The sequence below is a fragment of the Artemia sp. Qi Xiang Cuo genome, chromosome 12, assembly GCF_049724085.1.
Source record: "Artemia sp. Qi Xiang Cuo chromosome 12, ASM4972408v1, whole genome shotgun sequence".
NCBI classification, from domain to species: domain Eukaryota; kingdom Metazoa; phylum Arthropoda; class Branchiopoda; order Anostraca; family Artemiidae; genus Artemia; species Artemia sp. Qi Xiang Cuo.
The window spans coordinates 39490805-39518332 of NC_142805.1; the positions used below are offsets into that span (position 1 = coordinate 39490805).

At 35.7% G+C, this 27528-nt stretch overlaps 1 protein-coding gene across 1 annotated transcript in view; it reads left to right on the plus strand.

Annotated features, from left to right (window-relative positions):
• The first annotated feature begins 4010 nt into the window (after positions 1-4010).
• The window catches only part of LOC148946102 (piezo-type mechanosensitive ion channel component-like), a 174136-nt gene continuing 150618 nt past the window's right edge, over positions 4011-27528 (plus strand). Inside the window, exons 1-4 of the mRNA XM_089097608.1 lie at positions 4011-4076; positions 8190-8301; positions 9659-9925; positions 12018-12264. Coding sequence (XP_088953734.1) covers positions 4011-4076; positions 8190-8301; positions 9659-9925; positions 12018-12264 — 692 coding nt within the window. The remainder of the gene's footprint in view (positions 4077-8189; positions 8302-9658; positions 9926-12017; positions 12265-27528) is intronic.

The window sequence follows — 27528 nt, forward strand, 5'->3', positions numbered from 1 at the left end:
CTGCGCTTGGGCAGGCAGCGTGGAGCTAGAGGGTTTTGGCCAGCGATCATATTGCATGACAGGGGGTGCATTATTGGCCCTCGCTTTCTTGGAAGGAGGGGGCACGCATTCTTCGCTATTTGCGTCAGACATAGGTCTCATCAATGTAGTGCCCGCAAATTCTTCATAATTTGCCTTAAAGAAGAGAAGAAAAATCAAATCAAAATAATTTGCCCCTTTTTAAAGAAAGAAAGTTATTAAACATTATTTTGTTTAGAAAAGTATCTCATTTTAGTAAGGCACAAAACCCATATTCTCTCCCCCTAAATTTAGGAAAATTAACCCATCCCTCTCATAGAGTTAATCATGCGTTTTATTCAAGCGAAAGGCATATCTTAATATCTTTTATTCAAATTTTATATCTAAAATAAATAAATTATGAATAAGCAATAATCTTTTCTATTTCTAATAAAAGCGCTAACCCTCAACAAAAATCCTGGATTCACGCCTGGGAATATAAAAGAAACTTTATTGAAAGCTTGAAAAAATTATATATTTACACATTAGTTTTCTTGTCAATGGGCGTATATGTCTACACACAGAATCCCCCTTACTTTTACGTAAGGCGCTTTACAACGAAGCTGTTAGAAGCGATGTATTGGCCCCCTCCCCCTTTCACATAATGTTCTAAATATATTGTTAAACTTAATTTGAAAATAATCTCTTTCTCTACTTCCATACAGGTTACGAAACTACAATCTAATTATTGCTTAAAACTGTTTTAATTTGACAGAAGAATAGTTCCTTTGACTTGACCGCGTTTGTAAACAAAACCGGAAAGAGGGTGACTGCTAATTTTAACCACGCACTGGAGTCTTGTGTCAAAACAGAATGGCATTTTCACTAAAAATTGACAGAAGTCAGCGGTCACTTTAGCTGGAAATATAGAAGGAAGAAATTTATTGAAATGCTATTTCTTTTAGTGAGAATTTGGGGGGGGGGGGATTGAGCTGGAAATATAGAAGGAAGGAATTTAACGAAATGGTATTTCTTTTGCGAGAATTTGGGGGGAGGGGGGATTTAGCTGGAAATATAGAGGGAAGGAATTTATCGAAATGGTATTTCTTTTTGCGAGAATTTGGGATTGTAGGACAATGGGGGGGGGGGGGGTTAGGTTTTGAGGGTAAAGGAATATATTCACGTTTTCTAGTGACTATAAAGATTGCATGGTTGGGGGGGGAGGGGTTTGAGGGTAAAGGAATATATTTACGTTTTAGCTGAATATACTAGAGGGTGACCAAGGAAAATAAAAAGTGGAATTTAACGAAAAGGTATTTCTATTGGCAGGAATTATACTTGTAAAAACAGTGTGGGAGGGGGCTAGGGTAAAGGAATATATTTACATTGATTATAATGATTGCATGGTTTGGGGTGGGGGGGGGGTTTGAGGGTAAAGGAATATATTTACATTGACTATAAAGATTGCATGGTTTGGGGGGGGGGGGTTGAGGGTAAAGGAATATATTTACATTGACTATAAAGATTGCATGGTTTTGGGGGGGGGGGGGTTTGAGGGTAAAGGAATATATTTACATTGACTATAAAGATTGCATGGTTTTTTTTTTGGGGGGGGGGGGGTTTGAGGGTAAAGGAATATATTTACATTGAGTATAAAGATTGCATAGTTTGGGGGGGGGGTTTGAGGGTAAAGGAATATATTTACATTGACTATAAAGATTGCATGGTTTTTTTTTTGGGGGGGGGGGTTTAGGGTAGAGGAATGTATTCACGTTTTAGCTGAATATACTGGAGGGTGTCCAAGGAAAATTCTTTTGAAAATAAAAATGTACTTACATTTAAAATTGCGGTTGCCGAGGCCTCAAGCTCCTCAAATTTATCCATTGTTATATCAATTGTGTCACAATAGTTTCTGATAATTGAATCGCATTGCATGCCAGTTATATACGAAATATCTAGGTCAAATTGTTACGTAAACAAAGCCCTCTGATTGGCTGAGAAGGGGGATCTAGCTGTTTCCCGGGACCTCGTAACATTTGGCACGGAAACAATAACAACATTAACCTTGACATCTGCCTCGAACAAGAAGGAAGTGTCATTAACTGTTTCCCGGAACCTCATAACATCTGACTCGAATAACAACAACAAATACTATTTCCGAATCATAACATCTGCCTCGAACAGGAAGGAAATGTCATTAACTTTGCTTCGAACAACAACAACATTGACCTTGGCATTTGGCCTCGGAAACAATAAGAACATTGACCTTGGCATTCGCTAAGGGCGTGCCAAAAACACACCTGGAGAAAGAGGTCATTGACCGATTACGCAATCGTTCTCCCTAATGACTCTATGCCCATATATGGTGTGGGCGTGGGAGATATTATGGCATCTCTACTACTATTGTTTACTTTTTCCCTAAAAAAGTCTTTGCCAACTATGTCAAACTTTTCCATAAAATAGTGTATGTAAAAACATACATTTTCGGGTGGGTGGGCAGGGGGAGAATTTTCTGCTGGGGGTATTCTCTACGGGGAGAATTTTCCATACGGAGGAGAATTTCCAGGTGATGAATTTTTTAGGGGAAATTTTACGCTGGGGGAGTTTGCCGGAATTCCTATACGAAATTCTTCTTATGTCTTGCTTTCTTTTTGCTTATCCAATTTTACGCATGGAGTAAGGGTAGTTGTCAAGCGTAAACTTTCACCAGGATTGAACTGTCAAGCAGATACATTCATGGAGAGGAGGGATTTTTTCATGGAGGTGGAGCCAAAATGTCTTGCATTAATTACAAAATCATTAAAATTAAAGAAAGAAAAAAACAACTGTCTTCATCTTAAAGTAAGGAACAACATTAAAACTTAAAACTAACAGAAATTATTATGTATATGAGGGGGGTTTCCCCCTCCTCAGCTTTTCGTTCTTTACGCTAAAGTTTCAATTTTGTCCTAATTCTTCAAGAACGACTCCTGAAACAAAAGGTTCGTTTAATTAGAACAATAAGAAGCTTTTGTAAAGTACTAAAAAACTTTACCGTGAAGTGCGAGGTGTTGAGGAGACGGCAACCCCCTCATATAGGTAAAATTTTATTTTCGTTTTAAGTTTTAATTTTACTCATTACTTTCAGTTGAAAAAACTTGTTTTTTTTAATTTAATTTTGAGAAGGCATGGGAATTGGCAGTTCTATTCATGTTCATTTCTTCTCGTTTTGAGTTTGACTCGCTTATTTACTATAATTAATCTAAAAAAAATTTCCACACAAAAGTTTTTTAAAGAAGAGTAAATAGCTCCACTTAGCCAAAAATTAGCAGAAATAGAGTCAAATAATCTTCCCATATTAAACCTACCACAAACCAGCATCAATAAATAAATGAATCTTAAACCGAACAGAAATTAAAATAAATAGCCGAGTCAAACTCAAAACGAGCAGAAATTAACATGAGTAGGGCTGATAACCCCCTTGCCTTCTCAAGACCAGAACACAATTTGTGTTTTACTGAAAAAAAAAAATAACCGTGGATTGTAAGTTTAATTGACATATACCGATATTTATTCCTTAACGTTTTAATAATTTTTATTTATTAAAAAAAAAAAGTGAAAAAATTTAAGATTCATTTTGTTTTCTCCAATCGAATGAGCCCTTTTCAAAATTTCTACGACAACTCCTTGGATACGAAGCACCCTGGTCTAAGACCGAAAAAAAGTAGTAGATTTTGCCCACGTTGCTCTTTACTTAGGCAGAGCTATTGTGCTGCCTATGATTTCTGTTCGTTTTGGGTTTATTTATTTATTGATGATGATTTGTGTTAGTTTTACGATTTGAAGATTATTTGACTATTTTGCTCATTTTTGATTTAATGGCGCTCTTTACTCTTCACTGAAAACTTGTTTTGTGGAAAATAGTTTCTTAAATAATTGAATAAAAAATAAACTTTTCAAATGAAACTAAACGGCATCATTAAAACTTAAATTGAATACTTTGAGGGGAGAGGAGGCTCCATGACAATGACTCTATGTCCAAACTCAGCCATGAGACCCGACTACCCCTAATTAAGCCTCGAATGGAAGAAGTGAATCAAGTGAGAGAGACATCTTGACAAAATCCTAAGTAGAATGCTAATATGGAATTTGCTGAGGCCCCTGTACCAAACAGGTTCTTCTAGTAGGTAAACAGGTCATCACACTCTTTCAAGGAATATACATGTTTTTTTTTTATTATGACATCGATGAGAGAAAGTTTGGCAGTTTGTCCAATATAATAAATTTATTAGTCATTTTTCTAAAAAAAACTTTTCATGCTACAATGTACTTAATTTAAAAAAAAAAACCCGATATAATGTCCTGACACTGCATTCCAATTTTCATTATGCATTAAGACATTGTTTATAGTACACCATATATTTTTAACTTTTGAAAACAATGGATTTGTCTATTTTCAATGTGAGTACACTTTTCATTCTTTTATTTCCCCTCAAAAAAAAATAAAGAAAAATGTTTTACTAGTAAATTCAAATTTCAGAGGGACAGCCCCCCTCCCATACAAAAAAACAACAACTTCAGAAAATGACGACTGTATTCAATAGAAATGTCAAAGCACGCTTTTTTCCTATTATGTAAATAAAATCTATCCATCATATGTATGTTTACAAGTTTTAATGTTTTGAAAAACAGTTCTTTATCATTCAGAAATAAAGCTTTTTCCTAACCTGCTGTATTTTGCGGCTTTGAATGAAAAGCTTGCGTGTTACACCTCGTTTGCGCGTTGGGAGGGGGGGATAAAGTTCACAGGCTCTTGCTATAACCGGGGTTTGTCTAATGCCGATGTCACGGTGGATTACTTTGGGAAAAAATTAGCGCGGGAGGGGGCCTAGATGCCCTCCATTTTTTTTTTTGGTTACTTAAAAAGGACATTAGAACTTTTAATTTCCGTTCGAATGAGCCTCCAGAGAGGAACTTTTAACTTCTATAGTAGAGTTCTCTGATGATGCGATTTTAATTAAAATTCTACGAGTTTGAGAAGACGTTTTCCCCCTTTTTCGAAAACAAGGTAAATTTTTCTCAGACGCGTAACTTTTGACCGCTATAGCTAAACTTGATGAAAATGATATATTTGAAAAAGGATTCGCTCTTTACGCTAAAGTTTACGCTTTTTTTCTATTATTCAAAAACTCTAAGCTAAGACTCTAAGCTAAAACTCTAAACTATTAACTAAAACTAAACTAAAATATAACTTCAACAATAACTCTAAGCTAAGACTCTAATATAAAAACTATAAACTCTTAACTAAAACTAAAATAAACTAGAACTCTAACTGAAACTCAAAGTTGAAACATCAAATTCTTAACTAAAATTAAACTAAACTAGAATTCTAACAAAAAATCTAATCTAAGACTATAAGATAATACTATAAACTCTTAACTAAACTAAACTAGAACTTCAATAAACCATATAAGATAAAGACTCTAAACTCTTAACTAAAACTAAATTAAACTAGAACTCTAACTGAAACTTAAAGGTAAAACATCAAACTCTTAACTAAAACTAAACTAAACTAGAACTCTAACAAAAAAAATCTAATCTAAGTCTAAAATCTAAAGCTATAAAATCTGATATAAAATTTAACAAAACTATAACTTCAATCGAAACTATGTGCTGTTATTCAAAGCTCAAACTCTAAATAATTAGATCTAACTAAACTAGGAAACCCCTACGACTAGAGCTCTAAGCTAGTACTCTAAGGTAAAACTCTAAACTCTTAACTAAAACTAAAATACACAACAACTATAACTTAAACTCTAATCTAAAACTAAGATAAAATTGCAAACTATTTTATACAACTACACCAAACTAAACTATAACTTAAACTCAAAGTTAAAATATCAAAATCTTAACAAAAATTAAATCAAACTAGAACTTAAAGAAAAACTCTAAGTTATGACTCTGAGCTAAAATACTCTATACTTTTAACTAAAACTAAACCAAGGGCTGGGTGGTCCTTTGGGAGCCCAGGGAGAGCCTTTGTGGGTCTGGAGGCCCTTGAGGACCGATTGGTCCTTTGGGAGCCCGGTGGACCTTTGGGGACCGGGGGAGGGCCTTTGGGGGTCAGGGGGGCCAGTTGGAGACCTGGGGGACATTTGAGGACCGGGTGATGGCCTTGGGGACCCGGGTGGTCTTTGGGGAGCACAAGGGGTCTTTGGAGGCCCGGGGAGGGCGTTGGGGGGTCTGGGGAGGGCCTTTGGGGGCGCGGGGGTTCTTTGAAAGCCCAGAGAACCTTATTGGACCGGGGGATTCCTTCGGGGTTGGGGTGGGGGGATTGGAACCCTTTGGGGTTGGGGTAGAGGACCTCACAACACTGTTCAAATGGAACTTGTGTAGTATAATAACCACAGAGTTTCACCCTCAAATTCTCTTCTAAAATCTCTTCAAAAATCATATTTTAAAATGTCTCTAACTCTTTCACCGAAATAATTCTCTAAAATAATAATTTGTTCTGAAAATATATAATAAAGCCTTAAAAAATTAGTGTAAGGGGGGCTCAGGAGTCTTTGGGGGCGCCGGGGGCCCGTGGGACGTCCAGATAACCTTGGATGACCGGGGCTATCTTCGGGGTTGGGGTGGGGGGATTGGAACATTTGTTGGTTGGGATAGAAGACCTCAAAACGCTACTCAAATGCAACTTGTTTATTATAACGGGCACAGAATTTTACTATTAAATTCTGTTCTAAAACCTTTTCTAAAATCATCTTTTATAATGCATCTAACTGTTTTGCCGAAATAATTCCCTAAAATGGCTAAAATTGTTTCGCCAAATTTATCCCTAAACGTAATTTCAGCGAGTTCCTGATGTTTGGCATTTCTGCGCTGGCGCATTTCAATAATTTAGAAACCTGATTCCCGCGGTAAGATCTAATCCTTCACTCAGAGACGGTTCTTCTGGAAGAACTCCAGACATTAATAAACTTCGCGCCGGAGGCAATTCAATCAATCATGACATCATCTGTCATGTGTGATCTAAACTTTGCCTCGGAAACAATTCTGGTCGAGATCCAAAGACATTAATTAACTTGACGTCATCTGTCAGACATTAATTAACTTTGCCCGGAAACAATCTATTTCCTATTTCTGGATCATAACATTCGCTGAGAGCGTGCCAAAAACAACAACAACAACAAATACTATTTCTGGATCATAACATCTGCCTCGAACAACAACAGGAAGGAAATGCCATTAACTTTGCCCGGAAACGATTTGGTTAATGACTCAATAATCCATGAAAGTGACAAAATTCCTGTTTTTCAAATTCTCACTGACAAAGTCCATAAAAACAGACATAAATGTGAGAAAGTTCATGTTTTTTCAAATTCTCACTGACAAAATACATATAAACATACAAAAATTTGACAAAGTTCCTGTTTTTTTCGAGTTATCACTGACAAAAACCATAAAAACAGACATAAATGTGACAAAGTTCCTGTTTTTTCAAATTCTCACTGACAAACCCATAAAAACAGACATAAATTGCTGTTGACATCCATGAAAGTGAGAAAGTTCCTGTTTTTTCATTCTCACTGACAAAAACCATCTCCCTAGGGACTCTATGCCCATATTTGGTGCCCTGTCACGAGTATAAGATAGCTCTCTACTACTGCCAAATTTGATACACTCCGGGGGTTATTTGCTTTCAAGATATTAATAAAGGGGAAATGCGTGTCTTGTTCGTCCCAAACAATAAATCTTAAAACACAGACAATGAAAATAAAAAACAAATTGACGAGCAATAAAACAAAAAAAAAGACAGCTAAAGAACCATCTATTATAGAAAACGGGAGGCTTGTAGCCTGCAACCCCGGGGGTAAGGGAGGAGGGGAGTGGTATTAGATGCAATTAAAACCATACTAAGAGCTTTTAAAGAAATAAGCCTTTTTCATTAAGATAAATTTATGGAAATTTTTCACATTATCCTAACAAAAGATTCCAGCTCGCACCCAGTAGCCTTCATTTTCAGAAGATGCATTGATAATAGATGTAGTTTTTAAACGTTATTGCAGCTTTAAAATAACATGTTTAGAATAACATGCCTAATTTAAGGAAAGATGAAGGGAGAGGACTGCAGGAGAGGGGAACCATTTTTTCCGTCACCAGCTCAGCACTGTTTTATTTTTGTATCGTTATGCAAAGCGGTAATTTTCAAGCGTACATTTGTGGTTATCCTGCATCCCTCCACTAAGGTACCACTAAGGTGCTCGCTGCTTGCCTCCGAGGAAGTGTCCATTCCCCCTGAAGCTCAGTTTCCCTTAGCTCAGGGTACATTTTTACCAAAATATCAAAACACGCAAAGGAAGGGAAATTCTATTTCGAGAAATTCTTATTCCCGCCCACCCTGTGCGCTGTGGGGGGGGGGGGGTAACCTGTGTCTACTCAATTTAGGGGACGGAATCCGGCCATCTTATGCGCAGTTGGGATTTTGGTCTATGTCTACTCATTCCTGGGACGAAATCCGGGCTTCGGCTGGGCGATAAAAGAGGCTAAAAACAGTCTCGCTCGAGATAATTTAAAGGTACTGATAATAGGAAAATTATCGCTGAATTTCTACAGCAACCCTCTAACGTCAGACCACCCCTGTGTGAGAAGAGTAGATGTCCAAACCAATAAAAAAGTATACTTATGGTCCAGAGTGGAATGTTGCAACGACACAGTTTTCACACGGGCACCAGCCCTTCAAATGACACCAACCCTCATCCCCTACGACATTTTCAACCTATTTCATCTCGAAATAAGCTAAAGAATTCCATTAAACAACCACTTTTTTTTCTTGTTTTTTTTTCACTGGAACTGCGGGGACTAAATATTTCATTGCTAGAACATGTTACTCCAATGCAATTCACACACAGAGTATTTAAAACACTTCTCGATCTTTCTTTGTCTTGGTAATGGATTTACAGGTTGACCGCGATTTCTACACTTTGCCTTGATTTCTGCGCTTTATTTTTTTACGAAATTGTCAGGGTCTCATTGTTATGCTAATGATTGCAAAGAAATTGACCATGATTTCTACCCTTAGATCGCAATTTCCTTGCTAGGGTCTTGATTTGTATTACTTTATCCGGAGATCTAGTGTCGTCTCTATTATCAAAATAAGTACCTTATGATTTTCCATGAAATACACTGCCTTTCTGGGCTTTAATACTTCATAGCAATAAGACACAATCGTTTCTCACTTGATGTTTTTAAGATCGTTAGAGAATATGATTTTTTCCTGAAACACCAAGCATTCTAGGGTTTAATGTTTCTTGACAATAGGCAATAATAAGGTTCTGCTACCACTATGACACAGATCATCATCAGTGTATGAGTCTTCTAACACTTGAAACACACAAACACCCACAGACACTTTCTTAGAAATAGAATTTTTCATTATGATGACAACTTATTTGCTAGAAGTAGCAATCTTTCTGTCAAACGTACACAATTTTTCTTAGAAATAACATTTTTCCTTCTGCTAGAAGTAACAAGTTTTCCTTAACACTAACAAATTTTCCCCTCGAAGTGTCGACTGACTAGATTTTACGGGTTTCTTAGTAATATAGCTATTAAATTATTTTTCTCTGTTTAACTTCCTTTTCCCTTTGTTTTGCTCATTGTCAATTCATTTTCTTACTAGGTGGGTTCAAAGAGTCAATGTTGCGCCATTTTGGTTTCGTCAAACTACAAAACTTGGATGCCAGAGAGGTAATACGCCATGTTGCACCTGAAGTTCTACTTCTTTTAGTAAGTTCATCTGTCTTATTGCTTGTGCAGAAACACAAAAAACTTCTTGAAGAGGAAGAAAAGAAAAAACAAGCTGAAGAAAACGACGATTCCGATGAACTTAATGAAGAAGATATTGAGTTCGAGGAGGCAGAAAGAGAAGAGAGAATGAAGAAAATAGGTACCCTTGCTTGTTAATCGTTAAATGTAATTTGTGTGCGTATCAAACGCAAACACATTCCAGTAACAAAGTAACAAACTGTAAGTAAAGAGTGACTCTATCCAATAGTAACCGAGACTCTAAAAAAAGAAAGCTTTGGTAACAATTAATGTATCATAAGAATTGAACTTTTATGCTGATTCCAAACATTTAAAATTCATTAATCTTGATATTGCCATCAAAAGCTATTAACCTGAGAAGGCGATCAATGTGGACATTTATCTTATTGCTTAGTTTGACCAAGTTGATTCAGTTGATTTTCAATGAGATTATCGTTTTTTATATAGCCTAAATAAATGCTGATCCAATATTACGAAGGAGGTGCGGTCGGTCACTGAATAGGCTGAGGGGCGTAGATGCCTTCAAGAGCTTATTTCAATAACCAAACCTCCATGAGCCTTCAGTTAAATATAAAGAGGAACATTTTGGGGGGAGAAGGGGGGGGGGGGTAGGAAGTAATCTGTCATCTGGGTGTATTTATATAACGCCTTATTAATGGTGTTACGGTGTGATATTTCTCTTCTTGTTGCAGAAACTGTCTGTGTGACACTTATCTAAAAGCTTCATTAAATTAATCTGATTTGCTTCCTATTTCACAAATAAAATTATACACAGTAAATTGTAAGTGAGGAGCACCTATTATGATGGAAGGGTGGTGGGTCATTTTGTAGTGAGGGAGACTCCTCAAAGAGCGAATTTTTATGCCCAGATATCCGAACTCTCATTGAGACTTTGGATAAACCTAGAATGATTTTTGGGGAGGGGAAATGATATCTAATTCCATTAGATTCCTGGAAAAATTTTTGTCTACGCCTTTGTCATTGGTATTAGCGGGGGAAGAGAGTAATAGGGCCACTCCTATTGCACTAATAGGTTTTCTATTTTTCTTAATGTATAAAATTCACATACCTAACGGAAAAGAGGCGGAAAAGGGGAGGCGGGGCGTCATGAGCCTCACCATGGAATATCTTGGGGGCAGGTAGTTGCAACCAGGAACTTTATATTCAGTGATTTGATATGGCAATGTATCGGTTTTCCTATTTATATACAACGTATCAATGTATTTAAGGATCAGAGAGCCCTGATTTAGAGGTCGCGATGGTTTCAGCAGCGTAGAAGAGCACGAGTCTTGTAGAATTTTTATCCATGTTAAAAATAATACCCCTTTTCATCCACTCGAAATTTTATAGTGAAAATATTATTAAGAAATTCTTCAACAAAATTACTGATCAACGGAAACTTTGCTTAAATATTCAAATTTTGCCCAAAAGTTAGATTACAATCCAACATTTTAGTTCGTAAGTAGAAAAATTGAAAAAGTGGAATTCTACGAATCAATTTACAATTATTAAAACATACAATTTAACAACGAGAAATCGGAAGCGGGTTTTGTGGGGGTTATAGCCCACATCAAATCTTAGTTAGGCCCGAGCATGAATTAAAAAAGGATCAGAAAATAAATTAGATAATATTATTATTTCAGCTGAAAGTATACAACAACGTTGCAACTTAAAACGAACAGAAATTATTCCATATATGCAGGGGGCTGCCCTCTTCTCAGTTGCTACTCTTTATGCCAAAGTTTGAATTTCTGTCCCAGTTTTGTTTTTGACAACTTGCTGAAACACAAAGGCCGTTGTAATGGAATAAGAAGCTTTTCTCAAGTACTAAAAAGACTTTATTGTAACAAAAGAGAGATTGAGCAGGGAGGAGCTTCCCTCATCGGCAGAATAAATTTTGTTTATTTTAGGTCTCATTGTTGCTCCTTACTTTTATCTGAAAAAAAAACTTTTCCTTTACTTAGTGTATACAAAAATCAATAGAGGTGTTTATCAGTGTCTTGGCTTCAATTGGCTTATTGCCAGGGCAATTTTCTATTACAAAGTAAGTATAATGAAAATATTAATGAGATCCTATTTTAAATATTTACAGCATAGGACTTAGTATTAAAATTATTAATTTGAGAAAATTGAGTTACCGGATGCTAGACATATTTGTTCTTGTATAATCAAATTACTAATCAATGACCAAGTAATTTTGTTTTTGCTTTTAGCTCCACTTGCAGTAATTTTTGTTCAAATTTGGGTATCTTCACTGAGGCCTTCAATTTTGACTGCACCCCATTTTCTCATCTTTGTGGCCTCATCAACTTTGTGGGCATATGGTAAGCCCTTTGGTCAGCCATATGGGTGGATATCTCGAGTATTAATGGTATATTCAGAACTACAATGTATTTTTCTAATTGCATATCAAATGCAGTTCTCTCAGATGCTAATGCCACCGGATGGGCTACCAGCGAGGTGAGCTAATATTTTATGCTTAAAATACATCTTTTTAGATGTTACGAGAAGGAAAACAGATGTGAAACGTTTCGTTGCTTATAAGTATATCCTCACTTTTTACCTACGATTTAAAGTTACAGCAACTTGTGATGGAGTGCTAAGATTATAAATAAAGAAAAAATGAATGTTGATACATTTGGGTGCGTAAATAGTGAGGCTTTGGGTGGGGTGGGGGGGGATCTTCTCTCCTCTCAGTCTGACTATTTTTCGTCGAAAGGAACTTGTTGTGTTTACATAAAGGTTTTGTTTGATATTTCAAATGTCCCTCTCCCTATGTATAGGCTGCAGATATATAGTTGCAAATGTGCCAAACAAGAAGTCGCCATGGCATTAATTGAAACTTCTCACACAGGAAGTCAATTTGAAATAGTTTGGAAACAATGCATTAAGCTCTTCTGTTTCAGAAGCAATAAAGCCGTGCGATGGCGCACTAGCTCCCAAAGAGTCACGTAGTTCCATTAAAAATAAACGGTAAATTACGAAACTTATTTTAAAGCTTCATTCAACCATATTAATTGACTTGATGTTTTCTAAAATTACGAAGAGTTATGTATGATTTCACATCGGCTATTGTATAGGAGCGCTAGTGAGTCATTGAGTAAATGGGGATGGGGTGTGCCTGATGCCTCAAAAATTACATTTTAGTGCCCAAATTTTTCAACTCTGACGGAAGTTCATATAGAAAATTAATTTCAGATGCCAAAAAACTATTTCATGAATGAATATCCGATCTCCCTTCATTTGTACTAGACCTGAATAAGGGGGATACCGATTTTTTTGTTACAGAAAGATTTTTCCTTTGCAACATAAAAAACTACAGTTCTTATACTTTCTGGCACAAAATGCGAAGAGGGGGGCAGGGCAGTGTTATGAGTGTCTTCAGGGAATATCCCAGGAGCAGGGAAACAAATTTTACAAGGAACTTTGTTTTTCTGGCCGTTTAAATGAAAAAGCTCATTTTTTATATATATTTTAACAGTTCGTGGTTACAAAACCATCAGTAAGGAGTGACTCTTGATCAAAACTAAATTTAATCAAAACTCTTAAAAAAGGAATTTTGATGAAAAAAAAATAAGAATTATGAAAATTGGCTTTTTATGATGAGTATGATTTATAAGAGATTATAAAGGTTAAAGTCACTCGGAAAAAAAATATGAGCCTAGGAAAAATTTACCCCATTTAAAGAAAAGGGGAAAATACCTCATAAAAGTGAATGAGTTTGGCAGAAACTATACCATCAAATTCAGCATATAAGAACTCTCTATTGTGAAGGTTTCAAGTCCTTTTCTACATAAATATGAAATATTGTATATTTTTTCCGAGGTTGATTACTCCAAATGTATGTTTAATGGCTGTTTTACCCCCCCTTCCCTAACAGTGATCGAACTAGTGCTCATAGATTATTAGTAGAAGACTTATTAGAATGGGAACTCAGAGTTCTATCGACCGATCTAAATTTATAAAAAACAATGTGTTTGAGCTTTTCAGTTTCGGAGACAGTACGTTACGGTAGTACTGGGAGGTACAATCAAAATAATCACGTAATGCTTACAGCTATGCAAAAACTTCATTTAACTATGTTTATTCATTCAAAGCTTGGTAAAATTGTGTATTGTGGTGAATAATTACGCAACAGTAATTCTGGAGGAGGGGGGGACTGGTGAATTTTCGCACAAGTTGTGGGAGTGTGCTGTCAGCCTAAAAAAAAATATACGTTTATTTTTGAATTCCTTAGTTTTCCATGATCCTTCATACAAATATAGAAGGAAGTCTTTTGAGGAGGAAGGAGAATGGTAAAAATTAATTTATAATCACCTTTAATTGCCAGGAATATATTTTAACGAAGCCTGTAAGATTTGTGCTGGGGGCGGGGGTAGTGCTTCTCCTATTGCAGATAATATTTTTCTATATAACATACGGAAAGAGATTACAGTCACAAGCCGACGAACAAAAAAGAAGGATGAGAAGGCCGGAGAGGCGTTTACAGATGCCATTTAAACCCTCTATTAGCCTCTAAATTTATCGTATAAGCATTTCGTTCAAGCATTTCGTTCTTGTAGATTGGATATTTGAGCTCATTCATATAAGGTGCTGCAGTATCTTTTTAGTTCCTCTACAGACATTGTTTTATGGTCTACTGGTTTTTATCCTCCTGCCTCCCCCTTGAAGCATTGATGCGGTGTTTCAACTTGATTGTTCACTTACCCTATCTGAAATTGGAATTAGGTGCGTCAGTAGTGAGAGTGCAATTAAGGTGCATTAGCAGTGTTCTGCAGGTGTGTCAGGCAACAAACAGAAGTGTGGAGCAACCCACCGCAGGGGCTGTACGTACCCGCCGTTATTTAGTTATCCTTAAATTGCAGGGAATAGGTGCGTGGGTCCCTATATTTCCCTTGTTCTTGGACGGACTGGATCAATCGTTTACCTGTGTGCTTCCTGACGAATTGGTGTATTATATGGCCTATGAATATTGACTGCGTATCGCGTTAACTATCCGAAAAAGATGCTATAAGCAGGGCTAATTCTATTCATGTCTGTCCGGTGATGAACTTTTTGTAGCGGTCCATTGTCAAGAATGAAGTCACTGTGATAAAGGTATGTGATCAATTTTTTGCAAAAGTTGCAATTAAGCAGGCAATTGATACCTGCAAAGTTGCAATAAAGGTTGACATACTTGAGAAGAGAAGAAAATCGCATCTAGTGTCTTTGTTTTCGTTGGCCATTTTTGATCTGCTATGCGGACTCAAAGAAAAAGGAGATTTGTCGCTATTTGTAACAGTTGATCCGACGGACGTGCCTCCTTTCCCAACAAACGCCAAATGTCAAATTTTCTGGTCAAAAACAGAAAACATCTATGCCGAGTCAAAGCCTGATTATCTGGCTTATAGTGCAAGCTCGTCAATCCCCCTCTGTTCCTGTGGTGTGTCAGACCCTATTGATATACACAATTCAACAAATCAGCATGATTTTGTCAAGAAACTAGGCTGTGCCGACAAGGTGAAACATACTGTTGGTCACCAAAATGGAATCGTAGTCCACGTGGTTGATGAAGATTCTACAGCTGCGCCAGTGGCTGCCATAGATATCAGTATAAAAATTTGGACTAAGTTTATAAGAACTGAGTATGAATTTATTATTAACGGACACCAATTTTAATATTTATATAATCTGCGTGCTTATTGAAACTATAATTTCTGCTACACGCTTCGGAAATTAAAGAGTTGTGCAGCTAAAGTTTAAAACAAAGGACGGCTTTGATCATTCTTTGAAGTTCTGAGTGAAGATCAAATATTGTTTATTTCGTGTCACTCGACCGACCAAAAAACCCAAGCAGTGTCTCAACTGCTAAGGATTCGGACATTTCACTCAGAAGTATTCAAATCCGACTAAGTGTATTAAATGCAAGGGCAATCACAGCAATAAAAAAAAGTGTGCAAAGCAGACATGAAATGTGCAAACAGTGGAAAAACTAACGGGGGTAACAACTTGATTTGTGTAAAATGGAAAAGCACCTTCACGCCCAAAGCTAAGAAAATAATATGACAGCTCCAGGAAGTTAAAAGTTTATATGTCAGGATTTTATCACAACATAAATGGCCGTGAAAAATAGGAAATTATCAAACCTCTGTATAGTAGTTTTGACATCGTGTGTCTTGCTGAACACCTTTTAAGTGAAAGTAATATGCAATTGTTAGAGCGTTCACCTAATTTTCAGTTTTGTCTTCGGCCAGCAAATACCGCAACTGGCAGACCTTTGGGTGGTCTAGTTATTGCAGTAAACAAAAAGTTACTGAAACAAAAAAACAAATTACCGAGGATAGTCAGTTTAATTAAAATATATCGATGTCTATTCCTAAGAACTTTTAATAATTTTGTATTTATTAAAGTACAAAAGCGAAAACATTTAAAACTTATTTTGTTTTCAGTAAAGCCCAAATTATGTTCTGGTCTTGAGAAGGCATGGGGTTTATCAGCCCTACCCATGTTAATTGTTGCTCTTTTTGAGTTTGATTCGGCTATTTCTTGTAATTTATGTTAGTTTTGAGTTTCGTTCATTTATTGAAAGTAATTTGTGGTAGTTTTACGGTTGGAAGATTACTTGACTTTATTTCTGCTCATTTTTGGTTTAATGGAGCTCTGTACTTTTTTTTTGAAATATTTGCTTTGTGGAAAAAGTTGTTTTTTAAGTTTCTCTTTGCTTTTCATTAACATAGTCTTTTTCGTGGAATTTTTTTTTATCTTTTCTTTTTTTTCAATAAGAATCCATAGTTTTGCATGCTATTTGTAGGTTGGAAAAACTTTTTCAACAATTTTTAATCCTGACAAAAATAGTATTTTTTTTTTTATACCTCCTCAAGTTGATCTGAAAAATATAACTTAATATCATTTCCGAAAGATTCTATCTATGCTCTTTGACAACCTGGAGACACTTGCACTCTTTTTATTTATATAGATTGTAAGAGCTGAAGTAGTAATGGTAGCAGCTCCAAAAATTTCAACTCAATACCCCCGATCGTTCTCAATATATTGCTGAGGTAACTTATTGGCAACCATAAACACAATACGTTTTGATTTAGTTTTAGAGCAACATTTATTTTTACAGCATAAAGGACCAATTGCATAATTGCGGGGGGTTGACATGCCCAATATCCTTAAAGACATCGCTGCTGGACTGTTCTACCATGCTGAACAAAATGGCTGTCAAAAATTTTTGACTGAATGTATTTGGAAAAGGAAGGGGCTTGAGAGAAAGGCTTCTTGCCCACCAATCTTTTTTTACTCTTAAAAAGGGAACTAGATCTTTTGATTTTCAATCAAATTAGCTTGTTTACAAGTTTCAACGGTATTTCTAGTAATTATAGAGTGGTGCTGCCTATAATATTGCTTATACGCCCATTTGAAAACCTGCATGCATACAGTTTTTTCGTTTAATTGAAACTCCCCCTAAACGTTTCCTAAAAGTTACTGCTTAATACCCTTAGCGTTATTAGTTACAGTAACTGCAGTGGTAGTATTAAAAGTATAGGCTACACATAGTGCCTTCTGGCTAGTTCCAAATCCACCACAACTTACCCTTAAAGGCCTAACTTAATAATATAAGTTGTTCTTTAGATATTGCCTTGTCACGTTTTTGAAAGTCCACATCCTCATAGCTGGTTTTGATTTAGTTCAGCATCCACCTAAATATTCCTTATAAGCTTCCACCTTAATACCCTTAGCTTGCGTAGTAGCAATAGTTGTAGCAGCATTAGTAGCAGTACGCGTATAGCACCATTAGTTTCTTCAACACCCTTTTCAACACGCGCTGAAAGTTTCAGCTTAATACCATCAACCGTTCCAGAAGCATATCTGATACGCTCGCTTGACAACCTGTGTGGGCATAGTGTGTTTCTATTTATTTCCATATAGTTTCTATATATCCCAAAATTTTACTTTAATACCCTTAGTTTAATAGCAGTAGTAGTAGTAGTAGTAGCAGCAGTAGAATAAATAGTAGTGGCCTAAGCTTTAGCGGCACTAGTAGTTATAATAGTAACAGTAGTAGTAGCATGAGTAGAAGCATTAGCATTAAGATGCAAATATTTTCTTTTGTCTAGTTCAAAATCGCTCACAATAAGCCCTGTTAGTTTCAACTTCACACACCAAACTGTTCCTAAGATGTTGCTGTTACACCATTTTGACAACCTGCAACCAGACGGCGTGTTGTGATTCAGTTCACATCTCCCCTCAATATCCCTTGAAAATTTCACCTTCATTCCCTTAGACATAATTGTAATAGTACTCAAAGTAGTAGCATTGATATTACTAGTAAGTAATTAAAAAAAACTTTCCGAAAAATAAGTTTTTCAAAGAAAAGTAAAGGCAATTTTAAAATTATACTCAGGATATACAAATACCTGTTATAATACAAACTCAAAACGACCAGAAATTACTATTAAAGAATAAATGAAACCCAAAACGAACAGAATTAATTAAACAATCATAGCAAAAAACATACAACAAGTAATAGTATGAATGAATAAATAGATCTTAAAGCGAGTAATGTTTAGATCGAATATGAAAATCTAGCTTAAGACAAAGACAAATATTTAGTTATTGAAGTATAAATAAAACTTAAAACGAATTGAAATTGAATGACCAATCAATGCGAACAAACATACAATATATATTGATGTAAATGAATAAATAAATCTTAAAACGAGTGAAACTTAAATTGAATACGCAAATCAAGTTTGAATTGAATAAAAATAACTACAAACAAGAGTTTGGGTATCGTATCACTGCAGAAGCCTAAAACCTACTGCGTCATTGGCGCTTTAATGAAAACAATTCTTTGAAATATTTTCACTTTTGTAACTTTAAGAAATCAAAAATTAATTAAGATTTTAGGGAATAAATATCAGCATATGTATATTAAATTGACAATGCACATTTTTTTTCAGTAAACTCATTTGAATTTTTTTCCAGTAAAGTACAAATTATATTCTGGCTTTTAGGGGTTTAGCATAGGGGTTTTGAACCCTACTCACATTAATTTATGGTCGTTTTGAGTTTGACTCTAATATTTGTTTTAATTTTTGTTCGTTTTGGGTTTCATTTATTTATTGATACTGATTTGGTGTAGTTGTATGCTTGGTAGATTATATGATAGTCCGGACGCCAGGTGTTGAAATTGTGAACCATACCACGACGGAGTGGGGCTGCTAGAGAATTAGCCTACCCTCCACTCCCTAAATTGACCATGTGGATTCAAAAATACAGATGGCACTTGCTTGCGAGTGGTGGAATACTCCGAAACTTGACATTTTAATATATTTTGGTGATTCATGCAAGAAAATGCATGTTCCACAAAGTTTGAGGTGCAGTTTTCCGCTCAAATAGAAATGCCTAGAAGCCATAGAATGTCTTCATAACACACTAACACGATTAGTTACAAAAATGGCAGAGTTAAAAAAATGGCAAAACTATATGAGTCTTGAACAGTCTTGGAAAGTATAAACAAAATCAAATTGAATATTAGATGAATAATGATATTAATTGTTGAAAGATCCATCAGTTCAAGGTTTTTTTTTTCATTGTAATTTTTATTTTCATTTTCAATGCTGTAAGAACTGGAAAGTAATAAATCTGTAATATACGAGTAATTCGTTTTCAGTGAAGCACCAATGACGCAGAAGGCTTTAGGTTTTTACAGTTAAAGAAGGGGGCAGTATCGAAATTTTGCTTGTAGTGAAACTATACTTGTCTGGACCAATCTTGAAAAGAACTAATAAATTAAACTGAATATTTGATGCATAATGATATTAATTACTAAAAGCTCATCAGTTCAAAATGTTACTGTAATTTTAATATTTATTTTCAATATTAAGTACAAAAGAAAACATTTGTAATATAATTCGTTTACAGTAAAGCGCCAATGACGCTGTAGGTTTTACGCTTCTGCAGTGAGACGATACCCAAACTCTTGTTTGTAGTTATTTTTATTCGATTCAAACTTGATTTTTATATTCAATTTAAGTTTCGCTCGTTTTAAGATTTATTTATCCATTTACATTAATATATATTGTATGTTTATTCGCATTGATTGTTTATTTAATTTCTGTTCGTTTTAAGTTTCATTTATGCTTTAATAGCAAAATATTTGTTTTCGTTTAAGCTTGATTTTCATATTCAATCTAAGCATTACTCGCTTTAAGATCTATTTATTCATTTATATTATTACTTGTTGTATGTTTTTTGCTATGATTGTTCGTTTAATTTCTATTCGTTTTGGGTTTCACTTATTCTTTACTATTAATTTCTGGTCGTTTTGAGTTTGAATTTTAACAGGTATTTGTATCTCCTGAGCTTAATTTTAAAATGGCCTTTACTTTTCTTTGAAAAACTTATTTTTCGGAAAGTGTTTTTTTAATTAATTTTTGTTCGTTTTTTATTGCAAAAAGTTTCAAGTTTTTATGGCATGGGGGGGGGGGTGCTTAATTTCTGATTATTATTTAATTTAAAAAACGGATCTAGAACTTTCAATTTAAATCGAATGATGCTTTTTTCAAACTCTATACGATTACCTCTTTGATAAAAACCTTATATATGAACAATAGACAGCTTGCGTAACTTGTGGACACCGATTGACAACAATGAGTGGATTGAAAAAATAGCTCCAATAAGGGGGTTTAGACCATTTCACTTGCTGACACAAAGGGATCACGACTGTTTGGAATTGACCTTAATAGGATTTTGTGTGCCAAAGCAATTTTGCATCTATCACGGAGTATGTATTTTAACCTTATAATTGGATAATTATAATAGATTTCCTATGTGTTCTTCCCATACAATACCCCTTCCCATAAGTTATAAACCCCCCTTAATAAGTTATGCCCCAGGGCATAACTTACAATGCCTACCCCTGGGCACTGGTAGGCTGTGTCGACACCGGAGTTTTTTGTTATCAGAACTTTGAACTATTTTAACAAAATGTCTATCTCAAAATTTTTATCTGATGCATTTAGGGTGTGGAGGAGGGAGAGGGAATAGTTGCCCTTCAATCTCTTTTGACTCTTAAAAAGTGAACAAGGACTTTCAATTTTCAATCAAATGAGCCCTCTCTAAAGTTTATACGAGCATCCCTTCCATAAGAAATAATATGAAGGATTCGGAGAATCCTTAAATTAATCCTCAAAGTTGTAATCCTCAAAGACTTAATTTCCAGGACTTAAAACTACGTTTAATAAAATGGCTGTCTTAAAATTTTGATTGGAGGTGTTTGGGGAAAAGGTGGGCGTGAGGGGGGTTAGTTGCCCTCAAATCACTTTCGAATATTACAAAGGGCACTAGCCCTCTGAATTTCCAATCGAATGAGCCTTTTTTGAAGTTTCTACGACACCGCCTACTATAAAAACCTTATATGCCCCCAGGGCATAACTTAAAACCCTTGCCCAAAGGGTTGTTGGGGATTGTCCTCCTCAAAAATATATTTTATATCTGGAAATCAACTACGCTGAACAAAATGGCTATATGCCACTATGGTGTGGTATTCTGGAGGGAACTAATGGGCGTGGGGGGGGCTAGTTTCCTTTCAATCTCTGTTAACTATTAAAAAGGGTACTAGCCCTTTGAATTTCCAATTGAATGTGCCTGTTTTGAAGTTTCTACGACAACACCTTCTATAAAAACCTTATATGACCCCAGGGCATAACTTAAAACTCTTGCCCTGAGGGTTGTGGGGGAGTTTCCTCCTCAAAAACATATTTTTATCTAGAAATCAACTACACTGGATAAAATGGCTATCTCAAAAGTTTGATTGGATGTCTTTGGGGGAATGATGGGCGTGGGGGGGGGGGCTATTTGCCCTCCAATCACTTTCGACTATTAAAAAGGGCACTAGCCCTTTAATTTCCAATCGAATGAGCCTGTTTTGAAGTTTCTACGACAACGCCTTCTATAAAAACTTTTTATGCCGCCAGGTAATAACTTAATACCCTTGCCTTGAGGGTTGTGGGGGAGTTTCCTCCTCAAAAATATATTTTCAATCTGGAATTCAACTAAACTGAACAAAAATGGCTATCTCAAAATTTTGATTGGATGTGTCTGGGTGAATTATGGGCATAGGGGGGGGTAGTTGCCCTCCAATCACTTTTGACTATTAAAAAGGGCACTATCCCTTTGAATTTCAAATCGAATGATCCTTTTTTGAAGTTTCTATGACAACGCCTTCTATAAAAACCTTAAATTCTCCCAGGGCATAACTTAAAACCCTTGCCTTGAGGGTTGTGGGGGATTGTCCTCCTCAAAAACGTGTTTTCTATCTGAATATCAACTGCACTGAACAAAATGGCTATCTCAAAATTTTGATTGAATGTGTTTGGGGGAATGATGGGCGTGGGTGGGGCTAGTTGCCCTCCAATCACTTTCGACTATTAAAAAGGGCACTATCCCTTTGAATTTCCAATCGAATGAGCCTTTTTTAAGTTTCTACGACAACGCCTTCTATAAAAACCTTATATGCCCCCAGGGCATATCTTGAAACCCTTGCCCTGAAGGTTCTGGGGGAGTGTCCTCCTTAAAAATATATTTTCTATCTGGAAATCAACTACACTGAACAAAAGGGCTATCTGAAAATTTTGATTGGATGTGTTTGGGGAAATGATGGCCGTGGGGGGGTGCTAGTTACACTCCAATCACTTTCGACTATTCAAAAGGACACTAGCTCTTTAATTTCCAATCGAATAAGCCTGTTTTGAAGTTTGTACGACAATGCCTTATTTAAAAACCTTATATGCCCCCAGGGCATAACTTAAAACCCTTGCCCTGAGGGTTGTGGGGGAATATTCTCCTCAAAAATATATTTTCTATCTGAAAATCAACTACGCTGAACAAAATGGCTATCTCAAAATTTTGATTGGATGTGTTTGGGGGAATGATGGGCGTGGGGGGGGGCTAGTTTTCCTCTAATCATTTTCGACTATTTAAAAGGGCACTAGAACTCTTGATTTCCAATAGAATGAGCCCTCTTTGAAGCTTCTACGACGACCCCTTCCATATGAAGTGCCTCTGGGGAAAAAAAATAAAACATTGGAGCCGTATGGCCTTTACCATAGGCAACGCTACAGCGTTGCCTCTGATAGTGTTAATAGTAATAGCGGTGGTACTAGTAGCGGTCATAATATTACCATATTACCTATTGGTCAGTAGAACATCCCTGTTATCAAGTCCTGGAACTTTCAACTTAATGCAATTAGCCATAGCTATGGCATTGCTGATATGTCCTTTTGTTAACCTGTGTGTTCATATGCTTCTTAAAACTTTCATCTCAATACTCTTAGCCTTACAAGCAGTTGCAGTAGAAGTAGTAGTATTAGTAGTAAATGTAGCAGTATCAGTAGCACTCGCACTAGTGTGTACATATTGCCTTTTGGTCAGATGATCTTCTCCTTTAAGCGTTCTCTGAAAGTTCCAACTTAATACCTAAATCAATTCTTGAGATACACTTTTTTGATAACGTGAATGTACATAGCGTCTTTTGATTTAGTTCGAATTTCCCCTCAATATTGTAAATGGAGGTGTGTGGTAGTAGTAGTGATGGTAGTTGTAGTAGGATTGGTAGCATTTAAATATTGACTTTTTTGATCATCTCCTTTGTCCTATCCTGAATTTTCCAAATTAATATACTGAGATTTTTTCCTGAGTTACGCCCTTTTCACAGTCCTTATACACAAAGTGTCGTTTGATTTAGTTCACCACCTCCTTCATCCTTCTCTAAAAGGCTCACCTGAATGTCCTTTTTGTTCCTGAAAAGTAAAGTTCAAGCAAGCATATCTTTCTCAATAATATTTTCTTTATGTAAACAATCAACGAATTGCTTAACTTACAGTCCTTGCCCTGAGGACTGTTGGGAGATTGACATCCCCTAAGACAAAATTATTAGACCTTTCAACAATACTGAACAAAACAGATCTCTTAAAGTTTTTATCGGATGTGTTTTGGAGATTTATAGAGGGGGGGATGCTGATTGCCCTCTAATCAATTTTGACTCTTAAAAAGGGCACTAAAACTTCCGAATTCCAATCGAATGAGCTCTGTCCGATCCAAAGTTTATACGACCACACGTTCCATAAGAACCTTATATGCTCAGGGGGCATAAATTACAACCCTTGCCCCTGGCTCTGTGGGGTCGTGTCCACCATATAGACTTTTTTATATAGTTTTTTGACTATAAGTAACAAAATAGCTATCTCGCAATTTCAATTGAATGCGTTTCGGGAAATGAGGATGTAAGGGAGGGGGAAGGGCTAGTTGCTCTCCATCACTTTTGACTCTTAATACAGTACTAGACCTACATATTTCCAATCAAACGAACCTCTTCTAATGTTTACACAACCATCCCTTCCATTAAAACCTTATTTACCCCTGGGGCATAACTTACAACCATTCCCCCCAGAACCTGGGGGATTCTGTCAACCCCAAAAGCCTTTTTATATGATATTTTGGCTATTTTTGAACGAAGAGCTATCTAAAATGTCTATCCAATGCATCATATGAGCCCACTCCAAAATTTGTATGACCACCCATTCCATAAATAACTTATATTCGCTCGGGACATGACTTCCAACCTTGGCGCTGAGGGCTGTGGGGGGGGGAGGGTTGTCATGCTCAAAGACCTAATTTCCAGACCTTTCATTTATGCTGAACAAACTGGAAATCTCGAAATTTTCATTGGATGTGTTTGGAAAAATAATGACCGTGCTGTGAGGGGTGGCTTGTAGCCTTACGATTACTTTTGGCTATTAAAAAGGGCACTATTCCTATCAATTCCCAGTCAAAACAGCCATTTTCGAAGAATCTACGATAACAAATGGCCTTCTCAAAATTTCTATCGGATGCATTCGGGGAAAATACGAAGTGGAGGGGGGGGGTGGCAGTAGGGAGGGGGTCACTATTCCGGTACGAACAATGCACATGCGCACTTCAACGAGGTAGAATACAAGGGGGAAAAGATGACAGTCAATCAGAGACCTACAATCCCTGTACGAACAAGACCACAACCATTTCTAGACCAATCATGGGATGTTTCTAAGCGTATTGAATACGAACGGGAGTGACACAACAGATATAAGGAATCATGCGTGACTCTAAAGAGATAGAAATTCTATTTTAATAAGGCTTCATTTTCTTTAGGCTTAGCGATAAATTAAGGAATTATTATTTTGAAGCCTTAATAGTGTAAGTAGGACACCTTAGATAATTTTCAGAAATTCAAACGAGATACAAGGAGATTAATAGGGATTGAATATATTTAACGCGGGAATTGTTTCCTGGCAATTTTAAATGTGTCAATGAACAGTTGCCAAAACAAACTAACCGTTAGAGATTAATCGACATTTTAGGGGAATTATTTCGATGAAACAGATTGAGACATTTTAGGGATTATTTGGGCGAAACATATTGAGACATTTTAGAGGATGATTTGGAGTGAAACTGTGATCGCTATAATAGATATGTACACTATATGGGATATGGACGATATAAAATACTGTTTTTGGCAATGGAGAATGCTAAAAAGTTGAAAGTAATAGAGCCATTGGTGTCAAGATGACATTGAGAATTAACATAGCTTTACTCCCCGATTCTGTTCTGTATATTACACAGGTACCATTTAAGCAGTGTTGTCAATATAATAAGTTAATCATCTATTTTTTTTAACATGATAATTTTTATTTCAACGTTTTCTTACATGTCTTACAATGAACAAGTACACGATACGGGATTAGTGAGACGATTATGGATTTTAACCATCAAGGACCGCAAGCACCAAAGACCCTAGCGACCAAGGATCACAACCTCCAAGGTCCCCTATCTCAAATCTCCAAGGGGCCCCGTTCCCCAACTTTTTGCCCCCCCCCCCCATTTTATAATACTTTTTTTGAAGTTTTTTTCAACTTTTTTATATTATTTTTAAACATGTTTTTTTTTCAAATTTTTTACGTATCTTAAAATAACATGAAATATGCTTGTGGATGTACCCATTATTCTCTATGCATGCACTTGAACACGACGCGGCTTTCCAAGTGATACTCTATGCCCAGTTATCGACACTACCTACTTTATTGCATGTATTAAATCAGTAATTTTTCTACATTGGAAGGATTGACAGCTGCATAATATTTTTGTTTGAAAAAGTGAAAATGAATGATTCGAGGAAAGTGTGTACACATAATAAACTCATTGTTGTCTTGAATGCTGAAAAAGAGAAGTATTTAAACTATGAAACAAGTACACGTGGTAGCACTATTGGAAATGTATGCGATCGTTGTCTCGACATTGAGAATTTGGATTTCATTGGAGTACCCAAAAATTTCCATTGTACAAATGGTGGATATGCAAGAGTATCATTACCAAATATTTTAGTGCTCAAACAGAATGCCGACAAAAAATAATAGTTGATCAAGAGGGGCATCTTCTTGCTCATGGTTCTAGTAACACATTACCTACTGATACATCTTATTCCCCTCGTTCTGGTATTAGTATTCAAATGAATGCAAAGGGGAAAAGAAAAGCCAACTGCTGCAATATTGTAATAAATCATATCATGGCTACCTACCAGAACTGTTACCTGTGTAAACACAATGTGAGAATAGACATTGAAATCGCTAGAAAAATAAAAAAGGGAATTAGTATACAATATCATCAATGATTATAAAGATAAATTGATGGAAAATGAAGCACAAGTGAACACTATTACTTCTATTGAACATATAGTCAACGAATTCAATAGTACCAAAGATAAAATGCAGATTGAGCCAGTAGGTGACACCCCACTAAAAATTGTATATGACTCAAAATGAATGAATGATTATTCTACTAATTATGAACTAAAAGAAGAGAATATCTATAGTATCAAGAGAGCACATGATAAATTATTTTATGGAACAGATTCAAAATATCCAAAGTTGTTCAATGATGTTAATGATGTATAATGATGTCTGAAACATATTTTTATGTTAATACTCTACATGTCATTAATTCATTAAAAATATATTATACACTACTTTGTTACATGATCTTTATTTTTAGGCTATGCTAAAACGCCAAACGTTCAGAATATCTATTACAAGGGTCAGATATGTAAGAAAAGGAATTTTCAGGGATAAAGATATTACTAGCTGGCTCATAGTGGATATATTATAAAACAAGATACTTTAGCAGAACTTTTACCAAAGTCTGAGAGAGATAAGCTGAATTTTTTCTCAAAAATCTCTACAGACAAGCAAAAAACCGTCCTGGTACACATCAGAGAGAATTTTAGTTTTCAGAAACAGGAACATCCACGTTTAAAATACATTTGTTTCTATTAATAATATTTGATTTTTTAATGAAGTTGGGTTTTAGTTTTCAGAAACAAGAACATCCACGTTTGAAATACATCTGATTTTAATAGTAATTTTTTAATAAGGTTTCGGTTTTAGTTTTCGTAAATAGGAACATCCGCGTTAAAAATATATCTGATTATATTAATAATATTTGATTTTCAATAAAGTGGGGTTTTAGTTTTCAGAAATACGTTTTAGTTTTCAGAAATAAGAATATCCACGTTTGAAATACATTTGATTATTATTAATAATATTGGATTTTTCTTAATAAACCTGGGTTTTAGTTTTCGGAAGTAAGGACACCTACGTTTAAAATATATCAGGTTTTTAGTAATAATATTTGATTTTCTAACAAAGT